The 20,458-nt window shown below is 41.5% G+C and overlaps 1 protein-coding gene across 3 annotated transcripts in view; it reads left to right on the plus strand.

Annotated features, from left to right (window-relative positions):
* CRHR2 (corticotropin releasing hormone receptor 2) overlaps window positions 1-20,458 on the plus strand; it is a 157,511-nt gene that overhangs the window by 14,744 nt on the left and 122,309 nt on the right. For all 3 annotated transcript variants that reach the window (XM_035318451.1, XM_035318452.1, XM_035318449.1), the window contains exon 2: window positions 1,608-1,701. In XM_035318451.1, coding sequence (XP_035174342.1) covers window positions 1,608-1,701 — 94 coding nt within the window. The remainder of the gene's footprint in view (window positions 1-1,607; window positions 1,702-20,458) is intronic.

Consider the following 20,458-nt stretch of genomic DNA (forward strand, 5'->3'; position numbering starts at 1 on the left):
TTTCTTCTTTGAAGTGAGAGAGCGCTTTGGCCTGTGAGGTAGCAGAGGGGCAGGGGGACAGAAGGAAGAAATGGCTCTGCTATGTCAGCCCACGTGACTGGGTCTGACATGACCGCTACAGAGCCTGCTTTCTGGCAGGCTCCATTGGAGTACTGTGCCCTGCAAGATGGCATCTGCCCTGGCTGCAGAACAGGGCCGCTGCTTTCCCTGTCTCCTTGACCTGACTCTGCATGGCCAGTGGCCTGGAAGGCTTTGCTGTAGGAGGTGAAAGTTCAAGTCTTCCTGGGTGAGAAACAGCAGCTTGGTGATGTTTATTCAAAAAGAATACATTCCAAGAGTTCCTATTTTGTGAAGTAACAGCAAAGTGAGAAATATATAGAAACGGTATGGGACAAAGAAAAGTTCTTTAGAGACCAACACTGCTGATGAATTCCATTGTCATGATAATTTATTCCACTTCTTATTGAGTGATAAGGAATTCAGTAACATAAAAAGGATTCTGCACTCACTTAATGTACCTTAGAGCACTGAAATATAACATCAGTATTCAAGGATTATTGTTGTTTCCCTGAGCAAAAGCTGACTGTGTTATGTTAGAGTCATTCAACATAAGCAGAAAAGCAAAGGCATTTTGTTTGCTACCAAGGCTTTATATGCCCTGAGAAGTGGTCAGGAAGACTTTGTTCCACAGTTTGAAAATTGAACTTTCTGTCACTGATGTGTGACTCCTGAATTTTCTCAGCGCATTTGGTGCTGCCTTCCTTAAAGGACTTTATAAGAGCTTCTCTTGCTCCAAGTAGTATCCCAAATCAGCTGCACGTTTACATGTACGGTCCTGTGGTCTTCTGTCCTCGGTCTGCAGTGGGCACTTCAGTAATTTCAGTTTCAACTGTGAAAACGACATAATCTTTGGCTTCACTCAATATCTATTTCCTAAAACTTTCTTGGCGATGCACTGCTATCCTACCCTGAACCTGCAGCTTTCTCAAAGTGTCTGTGTTGATACTGCTCCTCTCGTTCTCACTATCGTTTACCCTCAGTGGAAGGCTCAGAACTCAGAATTCTGTGGGTCAGAAGCTTGTGTATTTTTTACTGGTTATCAGAAGTAATGGATCACCTTACAGAGATGCCAACTTTCCGATCCGGTCAGCAGAAGCACTTCTTCAAACCTTTTAAATTGCCCTTTGGAGTTTCTTGTCTCTCTTGACTATGTAAGGATCTTCACCAGCCACGTAGCCTTTTAAGGGTAGCTGATAGAAATTCCACACATCCACCCATTCTGTAATGGGATGTGATTCAGCTACTCTATTTTAAGTGAGAAAAATTGTGCCCTGAGCTTTGTTAAGGCCATTGACTGTCTGCCACAGGAGGTCCAGGATAGGTAGTTCATTTGTAGATGCCTACCTTTAGTCACATGAATGACACCTGATGTTGTGGACCTAAGCAAGTATAACCAAAAATCCTCTCGGTCATGAGGGAATGTCTGCACCTGAACCAATGAATGGGAACTGCTATGAGATACTGGGGATTTTTGTACTCATGAATAAGAAATTCTGCCCTTTGCTGCTGCTTTACTGTTTGTTTGTATTGCTTCTCTATTCATCCAGATAGTTCTCCACTGTGAATCTTCTGTGAACCTGCCCTTGTCTGTTCTGCTGGAAAAGTACTGTGAAGCTTTATCAGCCCGCACCAATGTCACAGGTATTTATTTCTTCATTTCTCAGTGGCTTCTTGTTACTCCAGGATCTGTTTTCAGTGTCCTTGCTCCAGGAACATCTTTTTCTGCTGAGATAAACTTAGTGCTTCCAGCCTTGAGTTTTCATTGGCAACAACGTACAGTGGTGTGACATGGAAAGAAAACTTTGAAGTTTGCACACCTGGAAAGAACTTCAGGTGGACTAATATTGGCAGCCTTTTTTCATGATTTAATGTGTTGAGCTGACTGTACTCACTGACTGATATGATCGTTGAAGGTCAGTAGTTCTAACGTATCTCTATCCAGCCTGGTCCAGACTCGTTGTCAAAGGCTGTCTGCAGTTCTCCAAGTGCCTCACGGCTTATCCAGGCTGGGCAGGCAAAGCGTGGTGGATGTGGTAGTCAAATCCAGCCCTTGTAAGACATTCACTGTAGAAACTGGGGTGCTCTGACCTGACTGAAGGTTATACAAGCCAGGGGTGAACCTTTTACCATTTTGGTCAGGCCAATGGACATCAAAAATACCAGTCCTCCAAATCAGACCATGTTAAACCTCAAAACTTTGCAATTTCTGTTTCCTGATCTCACCCTCAACTCACCAAATCCTAACTCTGACTTTTCAGGTTAGGAGAGAAGTCTTTTCTGATAGAAGACAGAGATAGTACAGAGGACCTTAGGGACACTGGCAGTGGGATGAAGGGAGAATGGAATATTGCAGACTCTCCAGAATGTTAAGCACAAACAGCAAGGAAATTTTGGGGGGAATGTGTGGCCTTTGCTTTCTTTACACCAATTTTTGAAAGCAGGGCAAAGCACTGATTTTTGTGTGTGATTCTTGACTAAAATGCACCAGCAAAAAAAAAAAAATAATGATATTGTAAGAGATGTGAAACTGGATCCAGCTTTGGTTCAGAAGTGGAAGAGGCGCACTCACAGTCACTGCTCTGCAGGATGACCAAGGGGGGAAGGAGGATTGTTTTTTCCCCTTTGCTTTCCCCACAGAAAATCCTCACTGAGGGAGAAGTGTAAAAAGGCCTTGTAGGAATGTAGATGTTCTCATTTAAACAGTTCTCCAGCCTTAAGAAATGACAAAGCAAATGAGGTTCAAGGAAGCAGTCTTTCCATATATCAGATCAATTGTGGTTTACTCTGACTCTATATATTCCATAAGGACAATAAACTGATCTAGATGAGATGATCAGACTGAGGTCTGAAAGTTTTGTTGCCTTAACTGCCTGTTAATTTGCATATAAATGGGTGTGTTGACCTGTATTATGAATCTAGTCTGAGCTCTGTAACTTGTGGCATTGTGTTCCAGGGAGCAACTATGCCTGATGAGGTATATTTGCTTGTATAAATTTTAATGACAGTCTATTCTATTTTGTAGCTGGAAACGAATGAAAGATAGATGAGGTTTTGTTAAACTTTACATAATCTTGGACCCTTCTTTCAGGTGTTCTTTGACTTTTGAATATTTCTGAAAAAACTATCATAAAATTTTCCATTAATTCATAATGTATTATTTCTTTCCCACAGCTTTCATTGCAAAAATATTATCATTTCACACCAGACTGTCTTAAACTTTGGCAAACACTTTACTTCCTAATTGTTGGCAAAAAAAATAATAATTTTCTGAACTATTTACATGATGCCTGCACACAAGGCCTCTTCTCAGGCTGAGTGCAACTCTTATAATAGCATTGTAATATGAAAAGGCTAGAGAGAAGTCACAGGAGTCTCTTACATTGTGCTGTTATTGTAAGGTATCACTGATCAGAGAAGTAAAGCACTGCCCTAAAGTTAATGAGACTTGATTGTTATATAGAGACAATCCAACGTATCTTTATAAGATATTATACTTTTCTGCAGCATACTTTGAAATCCTGTGAGCCTGTACTCTTTTTCGTTGAGCGTAGGATTATACATGTAGTAAAACCCTAAGCTGCCACATGTTCAGACAGTTTGGACATAATCCCAGACTTATGCATGAACATAAAGCGAGCTTCGGGACCTTCTACAGGAAAAAGTTTGTTTTTTTTCTTAGTACTCTTGTCAACGTGGTGGATCACCATCATGGGGCTTCTTGCCACTGCATGTTCCTCTCGTTTCACACGATGATTTCAGGCTCTTTAAAAAGGTCTGGACTTTTCAGCCATGAGTCTTCTCATTGAAAATGAAGGTCTGCAATGCAGTGATCTCCACCTTAGTAACCAGTGAATTATAGCCAATATAGTCAAAAGTCTGGAGCGTTACTTTGTCCTAAACTAAGATGTAAATCAGGGCAGAGAAATCTTGCTTTTGAATTTATTTATTTTTTCCCTCTAAAAGGATCCAGTGATGAAAAATCTCCTATAAATATATTGTTGATGTCCAAAATTAGCTTAGCTGTGTGCATCCTGCATTTTGAACCCTCATAATAGTAAGGATGTATCACACTGAAACAACATGGATGTGCAGAGTCAGACCAGAACCACAGAGTCGGAAATGTCTTTGGATTTCTTCTGATCATAATCTTTGACGCTGTGCAGATCTAGTCTTGTCAAGAGGAAAAAAAAAATCAATAAAATAAAACAACAACCACAAAAAATTCCAAAGAGGGACATATTGAACAATCTTTATTTATAGCTTGGAGAAGAGAAACATGAAAGTTTTGTAACTGGTTATATTCCGTGTCTCTTTTCCAGATGAGGCTGTTAATTAGTCCAAGATGTTAATTTCCTCCCCTCATAATTGCTAACTTCAGCCTCCAAATGTTCACAATAAGTATCCCGAACAGATGGCATAAAATGCTTTTGAGACTTTCATTTATGTTTAAGTGCACTGAATTGCTGAGTGAATGACATTGTGAATTCAGTCTGACATGATTTAAGCCAAGCAATGCTTTTTAAGAGGTGAAAGGCAATATAATTCACTCCTTTTGGGTTTTGTTTCCTCAAAAAATTCCTGGATTACACCTTCATGATTGCTTGGGTGCAGCTTTTGATCTTGATGGGATTGTGTGTGTATCTGTGGACCTGAAGAGGGATTTTATTTAATTTTTAATTATTAACTTTGTTTTCATATATAAGAAATATTGGTTGAAATGGCAGAATTTTTTACAGTGACTCAGCTGAACATGTTCCTGATGTTCACTCTTCATATGGTTTGACTAGAATTACAGAAATATGCAGGATGACCAGATGACTCTATATATCTCTCTGATACGTGCATTGAGTTATAGCTTGGCTTTTTATAGGAACCCAGAGAAAATGGGTCCTTCATTCACAATAATATTCAGTGAATTTCATCATGCTTCCCTTCACATACTTTGACTTTCCTATCTTACATATTTCCACTAGAGAATGCAAGTCCTGTCTTACTTCTGTTCCTACTCACTTTGATCTCCATGGAAGTCTTTTTATCCCACTTTTAGGTCCATTGACAGGTTTCACCACGCGATCTTTAAGACCTTGATAAAGCAGATTCATTTAAAAACAGGATCTTCTTCCAAAAAAATAAACAAGAAGGATGTCCAGTACTACTGTGCTTAGTGTGTTAACATAAGAATTACATTCTCTGTTTTCTTTCTCTTCCTTCCCTTCACTCACTTTGAAGGTTGCAATTTGCATTTCTGATGTTTAAGGCTATTCAAACAACCCAGTAAACGGGAGACAGTAGATCAGATGTGTCATGCATTTCCTCTCTTGTCCCTGTCACACTTAGATAACTCCTTAATCTGGCTGCCAGCATGGAGCTACTAAGACACCTTGCCTAGAGGTCTAGGGTAAACCAACCACAGACAGTCTTAAGCTCAGCTCCCATGGTGTATGTTAGTATCACTTTTCAGGATAAACTGTTCAAAAACATGTTAGATGGCAGTAACAGCTACGTGGAAAAGGGAGAGGCAGTACGGGTACTCAAAGTGCCTTTGCAGGTTAGCGTTATGAGTGTATACTGAAAGATAGCAGCTGATCACTGCATTTGTTGCATGATCTTCGTCCTTCTACCCTAAATTAATGACATCAAGGTGCAAAAGTGCTTCCTCTGTGTGGTGGTTTTACCGTGCTAGGCAGCTGAACACCACAACTGCTCTCTCACTCCCCCTCCTCAGATGAGGAGGGGAAGAAGTAAAGGAAAGAACAACTCACGGGTTGAGATAAGGATGGTTTAATTAAAGAGAAAAAAATATTATTAAGGAAATATTATTAGTAATTAAACTATTCAACTAAAGGGAAAAAAGGGAAAGGGGAAGTGGGAGGGGGAAAGGGAATAATAACAAAACAAAACAAGTAAAGGCTGTGTGGAAGTGCAGAGGAAAGAAATTACTCTCTACTTCCCACAAATGAGCGATGCTTGACCACGTCCTTGAAGCAGGGCCTCAACGCACGTAGCCAGTGTTCGGGAGGAGGACAGACGTTTTCGCAATGAGAGCCCACCCCTCCCCTCTTCTTCCTTTTTCCACCTTTTATTGCTGAGTGTGACATCATATGGTATGGAATATCCCTTTGGTTGGTTTAGGTCAGCTGCCCTGCTGATGTTTCTTTCTCACTTTTTTGCCCACCCCCTAGGAGGGTCAGAGAGAGTCCTGATGCTGTGCCAGCACTTCTCAGCAGCAGACACAACACTGGTGTGATACCACTGCTGTTCTAGCTACAAGTGCAGAGCGCAGCACTGTATGGGCTGCTGCAGGGAAAGTTAACATCCCAGCCAGACCCAGCACACTGTTACAAAAAATATACATGTACATAAGGGTTATTTCAGACTTCTGAATACTGCCCCATTTATCCTTCAGTGTCATGGATCTGATTCCACTTTCAGTTACGAAAAGTACATGTGTATAAAGTGAATGTGCATGTGTGTGCCTGTGTCTCTGTGTATTCGGGGGAGCATGTGGATGTGTGTGTTTGTGTAGCTTCATGACAAAACCATATGAACTGGGGAACAGTAGCATCCTAAAGTGTGGGTTTCTTTTGAAATGAAAATTTGGAAGTTTTCTTTAGACAACCAATTAAATAAATAATTTTACCTCTGTTTTAGACATTACAGTTAGCTTAACTTTAATTTGAAATGTTCATGTACAATAATAATTTTTTAAAAAGTAAAAGATTGTAAATCTTCATTTTAAACATTTAAAATTGTCAACTTTATTTTCAGAAAATTATTTCCTATCCCTTTGGTCAGAAAAAAATACGCAGATTTGATGCTACATTGGTACAGTGTTTCTGCTATCTTGAAGCTGACCATTCATTAAAATGCTTTCATTTCCATCATTTTTTGTTTTGATGATATCCCTGGACAGATCCATCTCTGTGCACCTGGCACAAGTGCAAACACCTGAAAATAAGGTTTTGTAAGTGTGTCCATTTGTGAGAAAAGGGACTTTGCAGACTCAGTGAACAGTTTCATTTTTCAGTAATTTCTATCTTCTTGGAACTTTACTCAAAATCTGAGCTTTCTACATTTTGTTTAGGGAGGATTTATCTGTGCTACATTTCTGGAAAGGGTTCTCTCCGCTGCAGCTGGAAGATTTTCTTTTTCATCCAGATTCTTTGTCCCGTGTTTCTTTCTAGCCCAGAAGCAACGTAGGCCTTTCTCCAGGCAATCTCAATGCCTGATGTGATTTTGTTTATGGTGTGTTTGTCTGTGGTAAAGGTATTTAGTGTTAAGTTGTTCAGTTCAAAACCGGGTGAACCTTTGATTCATTCTTTATTTCTGGTTGGGACTTCTGCTGATCAGGAATCCCTGCAGGTCAGCCAAGTGTGACCATCTTACGCTGGCACATGTTTTAGCATGGCTTTGCCTGCTGGTCATCGTCATACCACCGTCCTGCTTTGCTGTGAATGCAGGCCTGGCTGAGTGACTTCTTCTTAATGCGTGTGTGGAGGAACCTGGAAGGTGGGACCGAACCTGGGAATTTCAGAGCAAAAGGTAATCGTTGAAAGCACAGGTGCTTAGGAGCCAGCATGTCCCTGGGGCTATTGTAGACTCATGGGGTGGAACTCAACTCATGGATTTATCATCTGAATATTCATGTTTACCTGTAAAATAAGTGTCTGAGCTCCCACTATTGGATAGGATTTAGTTGCCCTCGTGTCAGTGCCCAGTGCCCTTTGAGGTACTTTAGGGTACCTAAGACGTGCAGGGCTGGCAGATATGGTACAGAACCCACGGGAGGCCTGTGCCCTCCGGAATAGCTGGAGGGATACCTCAGGGATTGAGTGGCCCAGAGTGCTTATGTGTCATCTGAATCCTTCCGTAGATCTCCATTGACTATTATTGCACTAGATGAACTGGATGAGTTGAACTGGATGTTCCAGTCAGTCTCGGTATCCTAATATAGGCACTTCTGCACAGGAGTTTCACAGAAGTCTGACATACAGCACGCAGTCTACAAGATGGGAGTTAATAGTTTATAGCTCAAAGCACATATGAAATATCTTCTGACAAGGTGATTTAATCACAGAGGCTTTGGCTACCAAAGAAAAATGAGTTTTTTGCCTTGATGCCTCAGCTGCTGAGTGCACACAGGCTGCAGGTTTTGCTTGGCTGACTATTGCTATTTTTTAGGAGTTAATTTCAATCAATCATTCTTTTAGTAGATGAAAGTTTAATGACAGACAAGCATATTCTATAACTTGCTTTCTATACAGAACAGCATAGGTGAGACACTCGTTGCTCCAGGGGTTATTTATTTCTGTGCATTGCCCTACTCTGTTTCTTGGAAACGGAAGATTTGGCCTCATTACATCTCTAAATATCCCTCCACAGTAATGGCATGGCAGCAATTCTCACTGTTTCCCTTCTGATTTTCCCAGCAGGTCACATCAGCGAGCACTTCCATTTATAATGATACTTGGATGAGCTATTCATTTTAACGTATGCTTTGCACTCTCTTGGCGTCAGCCTGCTGGCTGGAGCTACGTACTCTGCTCCTGCAGCTGCCCGTGGGGCACTTGGGAATGTGCTTTCATCACATCCACACAACTCCGTTACTGCTCACGGGCATAAAGTTAACCTTGAGCAGCAGCATTTGCATGATCAAAGCTGGAGCTGAGGACACAGGCAATCTTCCTAGCACTTCCTATTTTCAGATGTTGCAATACCACTATTTAAATAGAGGTGATGATGGTGGTTTACTTTCTCACTGCCTCAAATGACATACCAGGCAGTCTAGCACTGCTTGCTTGTACTTCCCAAAATAAAGCTGCGTGCAGTGTTGTTGCACATTTTGTATTGTTGCCGCTGGTCCTTATGATTTCAAATTCACTTCCCAAGTCTGGGGCAGTTCCAAGCAAAGGGTATGCAGAAATTCTCGTGTATTAAGGAATAAGTAGACACTCCAGAAAGTTACGTGTTCCGCTAGGATTACCCATGAGGATTATTAAAAAAAATAAGTAAATACAATTATTTTTTGTGACTTTTTTATAGATGAGATACATAAACATAGCTTATGGTTCCCACCTTTACCCTAGGTGTCCAGAGACTGGCAAGTTTTTCCAAAATTCACTAACAATAAATCTCTAAGCTGTGTAAACAAGGCTATAAAGTGCTCAGATACTACAGTGATGAGAGTCACACAGAGTGATTTATTTTCTTTTGCTGCTGTTGTTGTTCTTATATTTTTTTAAAAGAGTACCTATGGCTTGCTGTCTGGCTTTTTGTTGTGACTCTGAATGTGAAATATGTTTTAGAAAGAATTTACTCCAGTGCCTTGATCCCACGAGTGCGTGCTTTTGCAAAACCTCAGGAAACTACTAAATGAAGTAACCTTGGCTTAGAAGAGGAACCAGCTACACCAGAAGTGGTGCTAGTGGTTTAGGATGAACTATCAACAATCTTAACATCCGCAATCACCATCCCTGAACTTTGCAATTTACAGGAAGGTAGCAACACTCTGAACACCTTCATCAGCATTAATGGCATCAGCATTGGCTGAAAAGAAAATCTGTAGCACGTCTGCCTGGAGTCACAGAGGTGTTGGGTACGTGGGTCTGAGGGAGGACTGTAGAACGGTGTTGCTGATGGCATGAAGTCAGGGCAGATCCCACGATCCTGTGAGGAAGCAGAAGAATTTACAGTGACCAACTTCATGGCATTGGCATGGTGGTTCCACGCTGCCAGCCTGGGATGCTGTGAAGAGTAAGGAAAGGAAAAGGATCAGGGCCAAATTTTTGAGGAATGCAAATGAGACAGGCACAGCTCCTAAGCAAAAACATGTTACAGTGGGGACGTGCCACTGAGTTTTATTGTTTCTTATTTCAGAAGAGTGGCACACCTAAATCCTTGATCTGTCACTTCTCCATGATATGTTCTCAGCAGACTCTTGGTAATGACTGCTACAATACCATGCTTCCTCACATAGCCTTTAAATCTTTGAATGTATACATTTGGTACAATAACTACCATTTGATTCTAAATTAGATATTTTTTGTACACTTGGCAGATAAAAATATACTTTGTAGAGCCTCTCATTTTGTTGAGTCCTACTGAGCAGATGGAGTGCTTTTTCTGTTCACATGGAATCACGTCAGTGAATCTGGTCTTAAATGAAAACACCTCCTGTCCGTTAAATCAACATTTCTCTCTGGGTTTGTGGATTGATGAGCCTTTCAAGCAGTGAAATAATGCTGTGGCCAATGCACAGAACAAAGCCATGTAACAATAGTGATGCTGCAAACCTCACTATTTGGAAAGATGGGTCAAGAGGATGGCATCAAGAGGATGCCTAAAACATGTAGTGCAGGAGAATAATTAGTAGGAGTAAATGGAGACATTGTCTAGAACGGGAAATGTGTTTTTTTCTTTGTTTCTCATTTCAGTAAAATGATCAAGACCTTATGACCCAATGACTAAGTTGGCTCTCCAGTTTAGGAACGAGCCTTTAGATGTGCTCTTGATGACATTAAGTGGTTGTCTTGCCTTTGTCTCCCTTCTTTTGACAAAAGGGTAGTTTCCATACTACCTTTGGAGGAGTGTTCCCGAGCCACACACAGAACCGTGGTCACCATATAGACAGATGAAGGTGAGACAGGGGCTCCATCCATTTCTTCATGCTGGTAAAATTATAATCTCTGTGTGTCTAAGGCCCGTGTATAAATTCATACCAGCTAGCACTGCCTTACTTCAGTATCTATCAAAAGCATAAAAAGTGGGGGACCTTCAACCGTCTGCCATCAGTACATTGCAAGGCGTGCTCAGAAATGCTGTCTGAGAATCCAGTGGTTGGTCTAAGGAAAAGAAAGTGGTAGGATGCTTCCTATTTACAGATGCCGTCATGGCCTATCGTGAACTAGAATGTGAATACAGATGATGGATTAGGGGTTCAGCTAGCATAAATCACCTAGTGTAAAGTTGGAGCTGGCAGCTCATCCCTCCTTGTTTAGCTCTCTACTGCATCACTTGGTTGGCCTTTTCGGAATAAACTCTGCTATGCATGGAATTAATCTGCCTTGCCCTCCAGTCCTGAGATGGGGACATCATATTGTATTGTCCCATGCATGAAAAAATCGTTAAGCACCAAAGCTAGTCCAGATGCAAAGCTGACCTCCAGCTCCAGCTCTATATTGTTCAATTTTGTTATTCCATTCCAAATAAGGACTGTGTTTTTTTTTATTTTTTTTTCCTGCAAGCATTCATCTTACTCATTAAACTGTCAAAGTGTGCAAGCTGGCTGTATAAGTAAAAGATAATGGAAAATGTTAACACAGTTTCTGTAAGCCACTAGGACCTGAACTGTTCAGCTGCTTTGCCCTGTTTATATCTTTTCTCATGTAAGAAGAAGACTCATTCACTACAGTGAAACGCTCCACTGAGTAATACTACTCTTGTGCATAAACGTTAGACAAAAAAAAATTGTGGATTCAAATATTTCAAGTGCACATGCCCATAGCTAAGCGGGGAGACAAACGAGAACCAGATTCCCAAAGGTGTAAATGCTGTGTGGTGTCTCATTTCTATTAATGTGCTACAGGAATTTGATCCCATGACTCTAAATGGTGCTCCTGTAATAAACCTGCTAGCCTGTCTGTGGATTTGTCCTTCCTAAAACCCTCTAATGAACACTGTGGGGAATGGCACCATTGCATGGCTTTCTACCTTCACCCTCTTTAAACTCTGTCTTGTGCAGATGTCCCTGGTACATAAGGCCAGGCATTTAGAAGCTGATCTCTTCCCAGCTAACACTGTTAAGTGCACAGAGGTTTACCACACCAAAGAAACCTCATCACGTTCAGGAAATCCTCTGAGATGAATGTGATGGCTGAGAGAGTGCTTATGTGTCTCCTATTCCTGTGTTCTTCTCTAAGTATCCACTTCGGGCTGCTGTTGGAGACAGGATGCTGCAGTAGCTGGACCTTCATGAAAAAATAATAATAATAATAAAAATAAACTGTTTTATTGGCTATAGCAGCAGCCTAAGGCCCACTCAGCTGCACGTGTCTACTGTGCAATATCTAGAGTTACAGGAAATTAATCATACTCCTAAGAACCTTTTTTCTTTGGAAGTATCCCTGAGGTAATTTAGCAGCCTGTGGAAGACTATTACTTTCTGCCTTCTGTGTAAATAAAGGGGAAATAGTTAATAATTGGAAGGCAGATACAGTTGCAATTTCATTATTAATCTGCTCAAGGAGACTGCTTGTGAGTTCATCACTGTGATCGTGGGTATGAAATCTTTAGATTAATCCTCAATGTGTAGACACCCTTCAGTCGGTACCAGGTCTTTGAAATTTGGGTTAGTGAGCTAAAACCAAGATTTCTGGCAAAGATGGATGGCTTTTTATCTGACCAATTTGCTTTGTCTTGTTTTAAACATATATGTATATGTATCCATATATATCTATATGATTATTTTAAGAATTAAAATTGTCATTATGCTGAAATTGTCCTTCCTCCAGTAGCCACTAGGTGAATTAACTTTGAAAGCTTTGAAAGCCACTTTCCATCATATTTCAGAAATCATGGCAGTCAGGTTAAGTCCCTGGTGACTGGAAAAAGGGAAACATCATTTCCATTTTTAAAAAGAGGTAGAAAGGAAGACCCGAGGAACTACGAACTGGTGAGCCTCACCTCTGTGCCTGGCAAGATCATGGAATGGATCCTCTCAGAGGCAATGTTAAGGTACAGGCAGGACAAGGAGGTGATCTGAGACAGCCAGCACAGCTTCACCAAGGGCAAATCGTGTCTGGCGGTCTTCTATGACTGCATCAGTCAACAAGGGAAGACCAACCAATTTCATCTACTTGGATTTCTGTAAGGCTTCTGACACAGTCCCGTATTGTATCCTAATCTCTTGGAAACATATGGATTAGGAGGGTGGACCATCTGGTGGATAAGGAATTGGCTCAGTGGCCACACCCAGAGAGTGGTGGTCAATGGCTCTATGTCCAGGTGGAGGCTGGTGATGAGTGGTGTCCTTCAAGGGTCTGTCTGGGGACCAGAACAGTTTAATATCTTTATCAATGACATAGACAGAACTCTCTGTGAGCAGCCCTGCGGAGAAGGCCTTGGGGGTTCTGGTGGATGAAAAGCTCGACATGAGCTGGCAGTGCATGCTTGCAGCCCAGAAGGTCAACTGTGTCCTGGGCTGCATCAACAGAGGGGTGGCCAGCAGGTGGAGAGAGGTTATTGTCCCCCTCTGCTCTGCTCACGAGGACCCACATGGAGTGCTGCATCCAGGTTTGGGGCCCAGCACAAGAAGGATGTGGACCTGTTAGAGTGAGTCCAGAGGAGGGCTATGAAATTGATCAGAGGGCTGGAGCACCTCTCCTACCAAGAAAGGCTGAGAGAGCTGGGGTGTTCAGCCTAGAGAAGGGAAGGCTCTGGAAAGACCTCACTGCAGCCTTTCAATACCTAAAAGAATCTTATAAAAAGAATGGAGAGGGACTCTTTACTCGGGTAGATAATGATAGAACAAGGGGAAATATTATTTTTGCTTGGGAGAGACTATCCAATTCACTCAGACCAGGCTGATGTTCTCTCATGCTGTTTTGATTAATTGCTCTTATTTTTTACTTAATTTCTTACGGAGCCTTCTCAAATCCAAATGTAAAACATATTAACAGAAGAGATATAGCTTTCCTGGTTACTATACAATAGCTCGTTCTACTCTTAACGACACAAACCTCTGAGATAAGTGATACAGAAAGTAACTCAGTATGTGTACTTTTTTTTTTTTTTTCCTAAAATGACAATCTAAATGAATATACTTATATATGCTATTAAACTTCTGGCTACTATTTCCCTAACTTAGAGAGTTACGTGAAGATTTTCAACAGGAAGACAGAGAGCTCAGGGGCATCAGTGGAAGCATATAGTAGAAATGATTATGCCTTCTATTTTTGTATTATAATCACCAGAATTTCATCAACATCCATAAGGAAATAAATGCACCCAGTTTATTTGAGAAGACACACAGTAGAGGAAAAATGTGTGCAGCATTACACACTATCTATTACTTAGTTTTTCTTCAGTCCCATAGTCCACAGATGAAACAAGCAAAGAATACTTGATTTTTTATCTGCATTGCAGATTTTGGATCACTTTTTAACTCTTCATCTGTTTTGAGGAAGCCTGACTCTGTTATGCAGTATATTAGCTTAATTCCACCATTTTCAGTTATTTCTTGTTTTCAGTGTTGTAATACATTGGAATACTTTGTTATAATTAGCTTTCCATAATTAAAATTAAAAAATAATAATAATAGCAATATCATCCTTATAAGATCCATGCAAAATGAGGAAACATTTTTCTCTGTTTTATATATGGTGAAAAGTTAAATTATTTGCCAAGGCTTCAAATCCAATCACTAGAGGAATACTAGAAATTGAAACGTTCTGGTTCTGCAGTCTGCCTGTGTACTTGGTTGATAGTCTAAAAAATAAATAAAATAAAATAAATTTTAAAAGTAAGCTGATGACATTTTTGCATTGCAAAAGTTCTAAATAGACCACGGAACCCTTGCAAGCCCACATGCATCACAATGAGAACTTTCTAATCAACTGATGTAACTGCTCTTGCTTTTAGCTGGAGCTCTTATGTGTCGGTATTTTTGTATTGGGCTTATGTGGCAAGGTTTTGGTAGCTGGGAAGCTGCAGGGGTGGCCTCTGTGAGCAGAGCCCTGCAGCTGCCCCATGGCAGACCAGAGCCAGCTCCAGGTGGTTCCAAAAGGGAACTGCTGGTGGCTGGAGCTGAGCCATAAGTGGTGATTGTTGGGTCTCTGGGAGAGCAGAGTTAAGGAAGGGGGAAAAAAACTGCTGTGCTACAGCAGCTGGGAGAGAGGGGTGAGAGTTATGTGAGAAGCAGCCCTGCAGCCCCCAAGGCCAGTGCAGCAGGAGGGCAGGAGGTGCTCCAGGCACACAGCAGCAGTTCCCCTGCGGCCTGTGGAGAGGCCCCTGGTGGAGCAGGCTGTCCCCCTGCAGCCCATGGGTCCCACATGGAGCAGATCTCCACGCTGCAGCCCGTGGAGGAGCCCCCGGTGGAGCAGGTGGATGTGGCCTGGAGGAGGCTGCGGCCCATGGAGAGCCCCCGCAGGAGCAGGCCCCAGGCCGGAGCTGCAGCCCGTGGAGAGGAGCCCACGCAGGAGCAGAGGGCCTGGGGGGAGCTGCCGCCTGTGGGGGACCCGTGCTGGAGCAGTTTGCTCCTGGGGGATGGACCCCGTGGGACGGAGCCGTGTGGGAGCAGGTCTTGAAGAGCTGCTGCCTGTGGGCAGCCCCCGCAGGCTCAGCTGGGGAAGGACGGCATCCCGTGGGAGGGACCCCACGTGGAGCAGGGGCAGAGAGGGACCATGAGGGAGCGGAGGAGATGAAGCATCAGGGACTGACCACAGCCCCCAGTGCTTGTTCCCATGTGCAGCTCACTGGGTGGAGGGAGAAGAGGGTGGATGAGTGGGAAGGTGTTTTTGGTTTGCCTATAGTTCTCATTGCTCTACTCTGTTGGCAATAAGCAGTAAAATACATTAATTCCCTTATGCTGAGTCTGTTTTGCCTGTTTCTGTAATTGGTAGGGATCTCCCTGTCCTTATCTCAACTCACAAGCTGTTTTTTCATCCTATATTCTCCCTCTATTATCTTAAGGAGCAGGAATGAAAGAGAAGCATGGTGGAATTTAGCTGTCCATTGTTTTAAACCACCACAGAAATGTGGCACGTGTATATTTTGATGTAGAGAAAACAGCACACATGTTAGCATGACACTCACAGTGGCTGGCTGAAGAAACTTCAACTGTTCATGCTGTAGAAAACTATTTATGCTATACCAGCCCGCTAAAGACCTGGTGGTATTTCAAGATTTTGCATTTTTAAGTAGTCCTTAAGCAGGTTAAAGTTAACAGCATCTGTCCTCTTCACCTGTCACATGTATACAACTCATTCCTGATATGTAAATGCTACTTATGGATGCTCTGAATTGTCATGGTTATTGGGTTGTTTACTGGATAAATAGGTTAACTAATTAATGGTCTCTGTAGAAAAGACTGTCATGAAACAGAAGAGTGATATGTGCAAGCCAGCAGCTAGTTTCTTACCTGATCTTGTCCAGCCTTCATCTCATCTGCAAAGTTGACTTTGAACTTTAGGTTGAAATTCTCAAAGATGTGAAAATCCCCTGACATGAAAATACCTGAGACGCAGACCAAGTGATCCAGATTAAAGGCAGCTTTTGGGTCACTTTGGTCCTGAGGGACCCCAGAGAACTTCTTTAGTTCTAGCACAAAGCCTAAGAGGGGACTGACTGCAGGATTTACCTCACGGAGATACGTGGCTGAACACCACAGCACGTGCAATTAGAGAGTTTAATGAGGCAAAAAAATCTGCTAGCGTTGTTACCATGACAGCCTTTGGTGTATATATAGCTCTTCCTGGAATCTCTCAGAATATCTCTTAAAAGCATTGAAAATGCTGCATTCTTAAGCTCTTTCTTTATTTCTTTTCATGTCAATGCAATGTTAGTCAGTGGTTACCTTCACCTCTTACCCTCTGTTCTTGGCAGCTCATCTGCTGTAGGCCAAGTGCTCTGTGCAAACCAGGGGCTCTGTTCTGCTCCCTCATGAGCAACAATGCGAGCCAAACTCCTCATCAGAACTTTTCGTACCTGTGCAGCTGCCAGCAGACTCCATCTTGGAGCACCATCACCTCGTGCTCCAGGTTTCCAATCGTTACTTTTTATTTGCCATTACAGCAGAAGGTAGGGTAAAGCAGTCAGTGGTAGCTAATGAGACAAATGAGCAAATAAGGAGTCCCTTTATCATAGAGATATAATATATATTTTGTGAGTGTGAACATGTGGAAAAGATCTTCCATTTAAAACTTGGCTTTTGGCCCATGATTACATCAAATCTTGAAAATAACTCTTCTGTTTTGTAATTACTACTTTTTGCCCTCTCCAGCTGAATTACCAGGGGGTGGAGGAGACAATGCCCCATTAGCTAAGTGTTACCAAAGACTTTGTGTGGGAAAACATTTTTTTTTTTTTCCATCCCCAGCTACATTATCTTGCTGGGTAATCCTGAATCATTGGCATTTCACATCCTTCTTCCCAGCACTTTTTGTTTTTTGAAATCAGGAGTAGTTGTGAGACAGTATCTGCTTGTAGATAGCAGTCCCTATCCCTCACAACTCCACAGCTGCCCATGTTGGGTAGCTGTTCTTTATGGCACTAGACTGTGTGGTTATGATTACCTGTGGTAAAACACTCCCTGCAGATGTAAAGATTTCACTGAGCTGGTTCCTGATAGAGAGCACAGAGGGTAAAGGGTCAGTGCTTATTGGGAAATTTCACTGCCTAGGAAGAGGACTAGAAGTCTGGGGTGAGGAAATGTGGAGTGTATCTCTGCCCTCTTCTCTGGACTCTTCCCCACTCTCTCTCCTCTTCCTTCTCATTTCTGCACAAACTCATTGGTTTAAGACTGAAGGGAGAAGCAATTATCTTGGGATTCTACAACCAAGATTTTTTGAAGTGTTCTTAAAGCTCGTATTTGTATTTATTGGATGCTATATTTCAATCTGAAAATCTATATGCACTTTCAATCTGAAATCTTTTGGTACATCTATAAAAGCATTTTCAGTAATTGATGGTATGGCAGAGTTTTTAACAACAGATAATCTTAAAAAGTATTAAGAAGTATCTTGTTAACAAATCAGTTTTAAAATACGGCCTAGATTAAAAATAATAACACATAGCCACAGAAAAGCAATATAAAGTAAGTGCTATTGTGTGAGCATGCATGTAGGCTCAGTGGCTTTTCCTTTGGTTCCCCCCATTTGTACCAAGGGGTTCCCAAGCACTAAATATAATTACTCTAATAGTGTTTGCTGTTCCTGGCTGTTTAGGAATTTTTAATTGGCCTGTAATAACAATAATAAATAAAACAACTAAAAATAAGTAAGTAAATAAATACATAAATAAATGAAAACAGACCATTGACCTGGCAGCAGGATTTTTACTTAGGGTACAGTCAGATATGTACTTTTTATTCCAGCTCCCTTTTAATCAAGGCATTTCCCCTGTCCTCTTGTCTTATGTGCTGAAACTGATTTGTGCAAAGATAGTTTACTTTTCATTCAAGCTGATGGCCCATTGTGAGTTCTCAGAAGAGATGAAAACTTCTCAAATTGTGCTAAACTTGACACAACTGACCAAATATCTTTTTCAGTTGACTCATCTGTTGAGAGCTGAGTCCAGTGAGAGTATTAAATGTATGGAGTGAAGGCCAAACTATAGAGGGATCAATAATAATTTGATGGCTTCCGCATCTGTTGAGCATTGGTGAGTGACGAAACTCCCTCAAGAGCTCACCAGCTCCATTCTAGCCAAATTCCATAGAAGTCTGCTGACTCCCAATACCATTGAGAACAGGGTGAATATTTTCCTTCAATATTTGTTTTATCTTCAAATCAGTTGATTTTGACTGACCTTAGGAATGTTTAATTTTCAACAATTACTGGCACAAGGGGGAAAACATCTATTTTTACATAAATGTAAATGTTTTATTTTGAAAAGGTGAAAAAGCAAACAAACAAACAAACCTTCAAAAATTTCAGAAAATCCATGTATTAAAAAAATCACATTACACCCAGAAATGAAAGAAACCTCTTTCAAATAAATTTCCTTACGCTATGCCTAATCAGAAAGTGACGGGTAGGACTTCTCTGCGTAAATTCAGCCATTTCTACACGTTATGATAAGTAGGATGAAACTTACCCTCCAATGTGGATGCCCGAAATGAGGTGAGATGAATTCTAGCCTACTTCTTTGTACAGTCGGTCATTTGCTTACGTTGATTTCAGTGCTAATAAGGTATCATAAATATTTTCTTTCTGTAGCCTTTGGCTTGTGTCTTTTTGGGTTTCTCTCAGAAACGGAATAGTAATTATCCAAGGAGAATGCTGTTCTGAAGAACTACAGGGATCAATTAAGGAAAGGGGCAAATGAATTTCTAGGAATGGTATTACATTTCTTTTCCATTGCTATAGGCTTCTGTCCTGCTTCCACAATTTATGTACCACTGAAGATCATTTTCAGTGATTCATAATGAAGGAATTTACTTTAATGTTAAAAAGATACCATTTATTTTTATCATCAGCACCTCGTAGTGTAGATTCTGTGGTTCAGAAACATTTACTTTCTCTTGGGGTCACAAAGGTAGGTGCTATTCATACTTCTGTCTTCTGAGAATTGGAGTGGTTGTTTAAGTGCAGATAGGCTTCTTTGAAAACATTACAAAATCCCTATTTTATCAGTAGAGAAAAGGACAATTGTGAATCATTATAAACACAAGGACAAATGGTTATATTACTGCTGGCTTGGAAATCCTAATTTGCTATACCTGTTTTTTTGCAAATCCATATACACTCTGTGTACAAAGATTCCCAGCTGTTTTCTAGGATAATAGTCATTCTCCTGTGTTGTTGTTGTTGATATTTCAGCCCATCAGTGGAAGCTGTTTGGAAACCAATGAATCGTCTTTTTTTTTGGAGGGGGGGCAGTAATCTCAGAAATGGAAAAGTCACAGTCTATCTTTTGGTTATAAATCATGTTGCTATTGTTAATATTTATTTTCAAATTATGATGGAATCTAGAAGCTAAATCAGATCAAAATGTCTCGTGGGGTAAGTGCTGTGTGCATCTCAACATGCTCAGAAAAAAGTTTTTCTCTCTTAAACAGTGAGAGTTTATAGTAACCTGCTTGCCTCCTTCTTTCCCTTTGTATTTAAACTAGAAAGCACAAGCTTCAATGAAGTTTGCTGCTGTTAACTAATGCCCTTAAAATTACATCAGTCCCAAAATGACAGGCTTTATTAACAGTAGAAGTATAAACATTGAGAAATCAAAATTTGTTTTCTATGCAAATTGAATCTGTTCAGCAGAAAATCCCCAAGCACTTTTCTGTAGCTGGATATTTTTGAGTGGTTTGTGCGAATTTGGTTGGACACATTGCCAGTCATATTAAGTGCACCCTCACCAAGTTTGCTGAAGACACCAAGCTGTGTGGTGCGGTCACCACGCCAGAGGGAAGGGATGACACCCAACGGGACCTGGGCAGGCCTGAGAGGTGGGCCTGGGCAAACCTCAGGAGGTTCAACAAGGCCAAGTGCAAGGCCCTGCATCTGGGCCAGGGCAATCCCAAGCTTAAATACAGGCTGGGCAGGGAATGGATTGAGAGCAGCCCTGAGGAGAAGAACCTGGGGGTGCTGGTGGATGAGAAGCTCAACATGAGCCAGCAATGTGTGCCTGCAGTCCAGAAAGCCAACTGTGTCCTGGGCTGCACCAACACAGCATGGGCAGCAGG

The sequence above is a fragment of the Oxyura jamaicensis genome, chromosome 2 (genome assembly GCF_011077185.1).
Source record: "Oxyura jamaicensis isolate SHBP4307 breed ruddy duck chromosome 2, BPBGC_Ojam_1.0, whole genome shotgun sequence".
NCBI classification, from domain to species: Eukaryota; Metazoa; Chordata; class Aves; order Anseriformes; family Anatidae; genus Oxyura; species Oxyura jamaicensis.